Here is a 10,084-nt window from a genome sequence, read left to right on the forward strand (position 1 = left end):
TCTTAAATCAGATACTCAACTAGAATCAATTAGAAAATAATGACATTAGTGGTGGACACAACCACCGATCTGACATCGTATGGAGCGGTAACAACACTCTCATCCATGGGAACTTAGAACCATGGTTTATCCTTTCAGGTAGTGAATTCTACTTCCAAAACATCTCCTCTATTTGTAGTTCCTAATCTGTATACATTTGTAAATTGTTTTTTTATGTAAACTTTAGGTAAAAGGGATTAAATGTAGAGTAAACAGAGATATGAGCTTACTAGAACATGATAAAGGGATAATGGAGGAGGATCATTTAGATAATCGGTGGGAAGAGGCTACAAATGAGGTTATTGAAAAGATAATCTTCCTAAGGATACATACACTGTCACCATTCATCCAATCAATATTATCTCTAATTTATCTCTTCATGATTACAAATTTCTAGTTAGTCGTTATAGATGTCAATTCGATCTCAATTCTCAAAGTTTCACGTGTATTTTATTAGGTATGCCTCAGTTAAGTAGTTCTTATCAAGTTTAACTAGTTCTTATCAAGTCATAGGCATGACAGATTTAGCTTCTTTTAATATGGGTTTGTTTATAATTTTAATTCTAGTTTGGATTGGTTTCCTTTTTTATTTTGTTTAAGTTTAATTGGATTTAGGGGTGATGGTAATGGTTCACAAAGGTAAAGAGTGATGGTGGTTTTTGATGACACTGGTGGTGATAGTTGTGTTTGATGGTAATGCTGGTGGTAGTGGCATTAGATGGAAATGATGGTAACAGTGGTGTTTGATGGTAGAGGTGAAGTGGTGGAGGTGGTTTTCGATGGAAATGATGGTGGCATAGTGTCTTATGATGGAGGTTGGTGGTGTTTGATAGTGGAGGTTGGTGGTGCTTAACAACAGAGGTGGTGGTATTAATGAGGGAGAGAATAGTATGAGGTGGTGGGACCCACTTGTTTTATTAAATATATATTAATTATTTTCATTATATTTAAACAATAAAATAAAATTTATAAGAATTTAAAACTTCGTGAAAGGTCCTTGGGGTTAGTAAATGATGATTTTGCCCTTATATGCCTCACACATGTTTAAATTTAACAGAAGAAAATACACGGTATTAGCGATAAGGACGATCCATTAAAAACTTTCAAACCACAAGGACCATCCTTGATATTAAAGATTAGAAAAGAAAGAACTTAATATTTTGGGACCATTTATGAAGATATGTCTTAAAAATATAAAATAAAAATTAAAACTCGGGTGATCAAGCAAAGAATAATAATGTATAAAGAAAAGTTAGGTCAAGATTTTATGGAGGTTGATAATGGGAGTGGTACTGGTGGAAAATAAGAAGATAAACAATGGTTGTTTAGAGAAACAGAAGGGTTAAAGAGCAACTTGGTTTTGTGTATGTGTAAGTTATGGTCGACGACATAATAATGTAGCAGACGTAAATTATGGTGGCTATTTGATGCTTATGGCTAGAAGAGGGGATGTGTTGTGGTGGATGAGCTTTTGAGAGAGAGAGAGAGAGAGAGAGAGAGAGAGAGAGAGAGAGAGAGAAAAGAAAGAGAGTGTGAAATTAAGGTTTGCAAATGGTCGTGGTAGTGACTAACAATGGTGATTTTGATGAAGGGAGACGACAACTTGGAACTTTTTAAAGAGAGATGAATGGTAGTAGAGGAGCTAGGGCTTAGAAGTGGTTGCTAATAGTTTCTTTAAAACGGGTCATTAGAATTGAAGGGACAGTGAAAGAAGGCATATTGTGTAAAAAGAAGTGACTGTTTAGGGGAAATGATGCAAACACAAGAATCTGTGTTTTTTTTTATGAGGATGTAATAGGGGCATGTTCATCTTAACTTTACACTAAATAAAGTGAGAATATGAGATCACCTTTTTCTGTTATTATTCTACTATGAGTTTTATGTGTGCAGAATTATAGTAAATTCTAATATACATATGAACATATGATTATTCATATATTTACTATTATGTTATTATTATTCTTTAAACTTTGTACATATATGTAGTATTCTAGTAAAATCTAATGTGAATATTAACATATAATTATTCATATATTTATTGTTGAATAATAACATAAGGTTGTACATATAAAATTCATAGTTGCATAATAACTAAAAAGTAGTGTTCACACACACATATATATATATATATATATATATATATATATATATATATATATATATATATATATATATATATATATATATATATATATATATATATATATATATATATATATATATACTTTTGTTTTGTTGCATAGGAATTGTAATTCTTGTCTTGATCTCTAGATAATGAATTGTTCAATGATCTTATGGTAACTACTTGTATACTACAAAGTAAATATAAATGTACACCTATTGTTTATAAATTTGAAAATTGTTTTTTTTTTGTGTACTTTGTACTATTTTGTTGGGTGTTATATTCTATAAAAAAAAATCAATGACTAGTTAGCGATAAATCTGAGTATTTTGTTTTCTTTTTTTAAAGAAATTTGTCGCTATCATAAAAAAAATATTTATTATACTTAAAGAGATGGAATAGAAACTTACCTTTTAGACTGGATGGTATGGGGCACCACCACACCGTGCGGTGGGTGATGTATCACCATGGTGATGCATTTATCACGAGACCGAGGGCCGTGGTGGGTTGGTTGGTTTATGATATTGACATTCTTGTTTTGGTTGGATATGTTTGTTGTTCTCACTTGTTACTATTACTCGGTGATTTTATTTAATAAAACATGTTTTTTAATTTTCTCTTTTATAAATACACTCAAACAATTCACATTTCAAACCACAAAACGAACACCAAAAATATTTCGAAAAAAAGTCTTTATCTTCATCCACTTCGTCGGATACGTTGGCATTGTGGGAATCAACATTTATCAGGGACGTTGTGCGAACAACTCTCGCTTATTTACAAGAAAATTAAGTCAAAAGTTCGTGTCCAAAAATTAAAACTCCTCGATTGCATAGAAATCGTGAAGATTGGCACGACCAACTTATGAATGACTTCTTTTATGATGATGTTGTCTACACGGAGAAATTCAAACGTTGATTTCGGATGAGGAAAGAATTATTTCTATGCATTGTTGAATATGTGAAAAATCGATTTCCTTATTTTCAACAAAAGATTGACACAAAGTGTTAAGAAAGGTTTCTCTACAATTAAAAAAATATACAATTGTAATTCGTCAACTAGCATTTGCATTGAGACCAGACTCTTGGAATAAGTATTTGAGGATGTCAGAGAGACAAATACATGAATGTTTATACAAGTTTGTTAAAGTTGTGATTATTCTATATATCGTGCTTGGTGTTTATTCAAGCATACAATAAGCAACGTCCACCAATTGTATACAACAGATGGAAACAAGCATGGGTTCCCTGGAATTGGTAGTATTGATTGTATGCATTGGGGTGGTCGACATGTGCTAATACGTGACATGACCAATTTATGCGAAGTGATCAGAAACTGTTAGGAATAAAATCCTCTTAGATTGATTAGATTCTAACAAGTAAAGTACTAGCAAGATATAAAAACAAGAACACAAGATGGATCAACTGGTGTCGAATGATTAAAAGACACAACCTCAGAAGAACTCTATAAAAAATTGCTACTGTAGAGGCGTGCTAGGGTTACAGAGAAAGATCAATAAAAATCATTAACAACTACGGTGCATGAATGCTTTATAAATACTATAACCCTAATAATAAATACGGTTGGACAGGCCCAAACCATGTACATAATGGACTAAATAAACGACCCAATGACGCAATCTATTATACCCAATCTCCCCCTTTGCGTCAATTGAGGCCTGAACCCTTCAGCCTTGGATTCGTTTCTGCACTTCATACACCTTGGGAATCATAGTATAAATCACTTGGCGAACTTCAATGTACCATAGAACCATATCTGAGAAGCACTTGATATCATCTTTCTTGTTGCCTTTGAACTTGCTCATTTGCTCCAAAATGAACTCAAGGAAGGTTGTGGTATAGAGATGCTTATCAGAAAGATAGAAGCATCCTTTACGAAAATCTGCTCCAGTTTGTTCCCTAGCAGAATAAACCATGAACCAATTTCCACTATAAAGTTTCTCTGGTTTCACCTTTTCAAAATCCATAAAAGTTTTCTTAAGAACAGCAGAAGGCTTCTTTCGCAGGATACCAACAACTTCAACATCCATCTCCCCAATCTCCTGAATATAGGACTGTATCATGTGCTTAAGATGAGACATGACAGGTTCATACTTTTCTTTGTCCTTCAGCAATATCTTGTAAAAAACGAACCATTCATTTGGGTTAAGGCATGGAAGATCTGCAAGATAACATCACCATATCTTTAGTTACGTTGGGAGTGTTGAAATAGTTTGGAATTTCTAGAACTTCATCGATATGCTTAAAAAAAAATCCTCGTGCTCTTTTCCATAGAACGGTATGTCCTTGTGATGTCCCCCATTGTTTTGTCGGGTTCGTTGCTTACGTTGTGATGTCCCACATGGTGTGGTAAACATAAAATTGAAATTTAACTTCCTATGAATTTAACCCACAAAAAAGATCGAAAACTACTGGTAGATAATATTAACTAAAATTAACTTGTTCCCTGAAAACGTCGCCAAAAAAACTTGATATCTCTCCTTCTCTCTCTCTCTCTCTCTCTATATATATATATATATATATATATATATATATATATATATATATATATATATATATATATATATATAACAACGTAAATTTTCAAAACAAATTTTCATTTTAAACACATAATTTCATTCATAAAGAAATCCCAAAAATCCAACGTTTCACATATTATCCGAATAAAACAAATCCCAAGATCTCAATACATAAAATCCCTCGGTGTGTACGACTCATGCCGGCGCCATCCCGCGATCCTCGTTGGTACCTAAAACACATATCACATAACACGGTAAGCGTAAATGCTTAGTGAGTTCCCCAAAATACCACATACAACACATACTTCACTCAAGGCTATATTACAGTACGACCCTCCGGTCGATGTGTCTCAGCGGGACCCTCCAGTCCCATAGCTCGTTGGACCCTTTGGTCCGGTCATAGCTCGTTGGACCCTTCGGTCCGGTCTATATCGTTGGACCCTCCAGTCCGGTCTATACAACACATAACATACATATATCACAATGCACATAATCTCAAACATACACATAACACATAAGACCCTCCGGTCTGCACATAGATACCACTCTAGGTAAAATATAGTGAGAAGACTCACCTCGGATAACTCGGATAATCTCGCACTCGAACTACTGGTCTAGCCTCCGTCTAACCACATAAACAATTTCCTCAATAAATAACGGCTCCCAAAGACTAGGTTGCTCTTTCACAATCCCACAGAAGGGTAAAAGACCATTTTACCCCTCCCTGACCTAAAGTCCAAATGATGACCAAGACCTAAAAGTCAACGAAAGTCAACGGTCAAACTTTGACCAGACTCGCCGAGTGCACTCGTGTGACTCGGCGAGTCCATGTGTGTCCTCTAACTTCTCGTAATGCCTCATTCGACTCGTCGAGTGATCCTTCCACTCGACGGGTTACCACTGGAAACGAATCGCGGGGCAACCCGACTCGACTCGTCGAGTTCCCTCATGGACTCGACGAGTTTCCTTCATAGCAACGCTCAAATGACCTGCTAAGGTCAGATTTGCTTCTCTAACCTATAGACAGTGCTCAAATGACCTCCCCATGGCCAATAATCACGTAAAGGTCAAATCTTGACACTCATGCAACGCATCCAACGCTTCTTTTGGTGAAATGGCTTCTAAAATGGCAACCTAGGTTCATTTCCTCCATGGAACAACATAAAGAAGGATAAACAATGCTCTCTGGACCTCTAAAGGTCCAGATCCAGAGCCTAACACTCAAAGGGACAACATATGCATCAATACCAGCCAAAATAGGGTAGAGAAAACCCTAGATTTAATGATCTCATACAAAACAGAAGAAGGGGTCGTTTTATTACCTCAACAATGAAGACCCAAGCTTGAAAACCACAAAATAGCAACCCCCTTGACCTTCTATTGCTGGAAACACCTTCTACTTTGCAAAGCCACACCAAAAAGGATCAAATTAGCTCTCTCTCTCTCTCTCTCTCTCTCTCTCACAACTCGCTTAAGCTCTATAAGGTTTTTCTCTCTCTGGACTGGTAGCCGCAAATGAGGGCTATAAGGTCCCTTAAATAGGGCACATGCTCGGAGAATTAGGGTTTCTGACCTCAGCGCGGACTCGCCGAGTCCACTCTTCCGACTCGTCGAGTCCCTTCATTAATCGGAGTCATCAGTCGCGATCCAACTCGACGAATCTAGGCATCAACTCGTCGAGTTCCTCTCCTATACTCAAAATAAATAATAGAAAATACACACTTAAAAATCCGGATGTTACACAATATATATATATATATATATATATATATATATATATATATATATATATATATATATATATTCGTTTTGTATTTATAAATTGCACTTATTATCTACTAAAATCGCTACACAATTAGACAAGTATACATATACGTTTAACAATATAATACTTTAGCAAAAGTAACTCTTTCTTCATTTGGTGGTAGAGTTCTTTTGTCATTTAAGCCTTGAGTTTGTTCTTGAAATTTCAAAAAATAATAAAGATTATAGTATAAATAAACACTTATGACAAAATTATAATTAAATAATTAGGTAATAAATATCGACTAAAAACTGTCAAATACAATTTTCTTATCGTTGTGAGCATCATAAAATACTTATACTCTATTCTTGGTATGTTTAATTTCAAAAAAAAATTGATTATATATTAAACAAACAATTACGTAATTAAAAAAAAAATTGATTATATATTAAATAAACAATTAAATAAGCCTTGAGTTTGTTCTTGAAATTTCAAATGTAAACATTAAGTTTTGATGTATTTGTATGTTTCCTTAGTAGAATCTCCGACTCATCAGTAATTATCATAGGTTATATTAGAGCTGGCAATGGGTCGATCTGGGTTGGGTTCGGGTTCAACCCATTTAATAATTGGGTTGAAAATGTCAACCCAACCCAACCTGTTTATTTAAATGAGTTTGATATTTTCAACCCAACCCAACCTTTCAAATAATTGGGTTGTCATTGGGTTGACCTGTTTATTAGTTCCCGACCCAACCTATTAAATAAGTGGGTTAAAATTGGGTTAACCCATTTAAAATCAATTAAATAAATTATGTAATTAAATATTATACCATTTAAATTATAAAACGTAAATAAAACTTCATAATTATGACAAAAGCACAATCGTAATTCATAAATAAAAATAAATTGTTCAAATAACATTAAAAATGTTTAGTTTCAATGTGAATTTGGAGAGTGACCAGTATTATCGATGCTAAAAAAAGGATGGAAATTTGGATTGAATTTTATTATACATAGATAATAATAATAATACAACATTATAATTTACAAATTAATACTTTGATTAATACATGATAATATATAAATAATATTAAATTATATATATATATATATATATATATATATATATATATATATATATATTAAAGTTAAATGGGTTGACGGGTTGAAAACGGGTTGATAATTTTTACCCAACCCAACCTATTTAATTAAATGGATTATATGGGTTGACCCATTTAAGTTAAATGGGTTTAAAATCTTAAGCAGACCCGCTAATTTTGGGTTGAGTTCGGGTTGGGTTGGCGGGTTGAATCGATTTTTGTCAGGTTATATATATTTCAATATTTTAACGTTAAGAAAAAGTTGTATATATTTCGTGTTTTAAATGTAAATTTTAAACTAATCAAATAAAAATATATCACATCTAAAAAAAAAAAAAACAAATTGCGTGGCTGCACCCGGTTAACTCCATTTCCGACAAGAAATTAAGTACATGCAAGCAACTCTGAAGATCATGAAGTCATCCCCACGCATTAAATTAACTCTCTATAAATATGATTCCCACGCATTAAATTAACTCTCTATAAATATCAGTTTAATCGACAATATTCCTTAAAACGAACACGTGTTTTCCGTTTTAAGAAAAAACAAAAAGAGAATACAAAGAGCCATATAAGTAAAAGAGTGAAAAATGTCATTGGTGCCTGTGAAGGGGGTAACAAGCGGCAGCGGTGGTGGAAGCAGCAGATGGTCTCCAACGCCGGAGCAGCTGAAGTTTTTAGAAAGAATGTATAGAGGCGGCCTGAAAACTCCATCGGCAACTCAGATACAGCAAATCACAACAAGACTATCCACTTACGGAAACATACAATGCAAAAATGTCTTCTATTGGTTTCAAAATCACAAAGCTCGTGATCGACAAAAGCTTCGAAAGAAACTCATAGAAATCTACCAGCCACATCACTTCTACCCTCGTCAAGATCAACCCTTTCTTCCTCTTTATCAGGTAACTTTTTAAACTCCTTTTATATTAAATTACTTTACATTAATGAAATTTAAGTTGTCTTTTAAATTAGTATCTAGTCATGCATTCGTAGAACATGGTCACCAATTTACATTGTTTATTAAACCGGATTACCTTTTAAAAAATGCGTGTGAATGTTTAGGTACTTTTTTTTAAATTGTGGAAACACGATTAATTTCATTATCTTTTAAAAAACAGGATTATCTTTTAAAAAATGTGGAAATACGAGAGGATGCGCATCAAATTTTTAAAATTGTGTGAATGTTTATACACACACCCAAACTCCAACTAAATTTTGTGTTTATAAAAACAGAAGGAATATGACTGCATAAAGAATGACACAACTATAAAGAAATTATCGAGAAATAATAGAACTTTATCTCCATATTATTTAACAAAAAACAGGTGAATACAATTAATTTGGTCATCTGGGATTGGTGGAATTGATTTTTCTACAATTAAAATAGAACTTTTTTTATACATTCTTTAACTTTCTATTAATTTCCATTATCATTTGAAGCATATATACTAATTCAATTTAGATGTCCCTTGCTAATAGTATTATATTTGTAATATGGGTACAGGTTGGTGGAGTTGAAGATGCATCAATCTGTAGAACGATTGTAAACAATGCGAAGGAGGATTTCCAATCTGATCAAACCTGCAACCTCATGTGTAATTACCCACTTATGACTATGATGATGATGATGAATCATGGTACAACTCCATATTGCACAAGAGTACCGCCCAAAACCTTACAGCTCTTTCCGGTCACCAACACCACCGCCGATCTCAGAGGAGACGATCGGTCCAGCACCACCAATCCCTAGTCCAATGTTGACTTCTGTTATCTTTGTTGCAAGTTAAAGACAAGAACTCACAAGCTAAAACCGATCCTGTTGCTGGTTTTGATATAGAAGTGAAAGATGAAAAGCAGTTAGGGTAGCCTATGGTTAGATTCAGAGCTATGGTATAAAAATAAGTGGTGGGTTTATGTTATATTGTTATATCACTACACTTTTGCATGGCAGGGCAGTACTGATAATATATTATATATAAAGAAAGATGAAAGATCTGAATTGCCTAATATGCTTGTATTTGGTATGTTTTTTTAGATGAAAATTGAAGTGTCGATTTCACAATCTTGGAGTATGGACTGGGATTGTCAAAGCTTCTTTGTTTGGTTACTGTTTTTTTTTTTTTTTTTTTTTTTTTTTTTTTTTTTTTTTTTTTGTATTTCTTGTGTATTTGAATTGCTAGACACACTAAGGCGGAAGGAAGTAGTAACATCTTTAGCATGTTGCCATATAAGATTTTTTAAGATCACATAAGATTTTTTTTGAGCCATATAGGATGAAGAGAGTGGTAGCATTTAATCATGTGTTATTTATATTTTGAAAAAAAAAAAGAAAAAAAATTAATCAATCATGGGCCTTTATCTCCTAATCTCTTTCTCTTTCCTCATGCTAGGAGGCTGGCGACTTTATTTTGGCGAGGACTTTGACACCTTTGTAGGGAATGAATTTAGCATTATTAGCGAGCTGGAGGCGAGCATGGCTAGCGAGCCATTCCCTCCGGCCTACGCGACTTACACACTCAGCAGATATATAACCCC

General features: G+C 33.7%; 1 protein-coding gene across 1 annotated transcript; it reads left to right on the forward strand.

Moving 5' to 3' along the window:
- Window positions 1-7,614: 7,614 nt before the first annotated feature.
- Window positions 7,615-9,635, forward strand: LOC111921079 (WUSCHEL-related homeobox 3). Its single transcript, XM_023916669.3, has 2 exons — window positions 7,615-8,451; window positions 9,054-9,635. Exons 1-2 carry the CDS (start codon window positions 8,137-8,139, stop codon window positions 9,297-9,299), a joined length of 561 nt encoding a protein of 186 aa, XP_023772437.1. The 5' UTR covers window positions 7,615-8,136; the 3' UTR covers window positions 9,300-9,635.
- Window positions 9,636-10,084: the final 449 nt, after the last annotated feature.

The sequence above is a fragment of the Lactuca sativa genome, chromosome 5 (genome assembly GCF_002870075.4).
Source record: "Lactuca sativa cultivar Salinas chromosome 5, Lsat_Salinas_v11, whole genome shotgun sequence".
In the NCBI taxonomy this organism is placed as follows: Eukaryota; Viridiplantae; Streptophyta; class Magnoliopsida; order Asterales; family Asteraceae; genus Lactuca; species Lactuca sativa.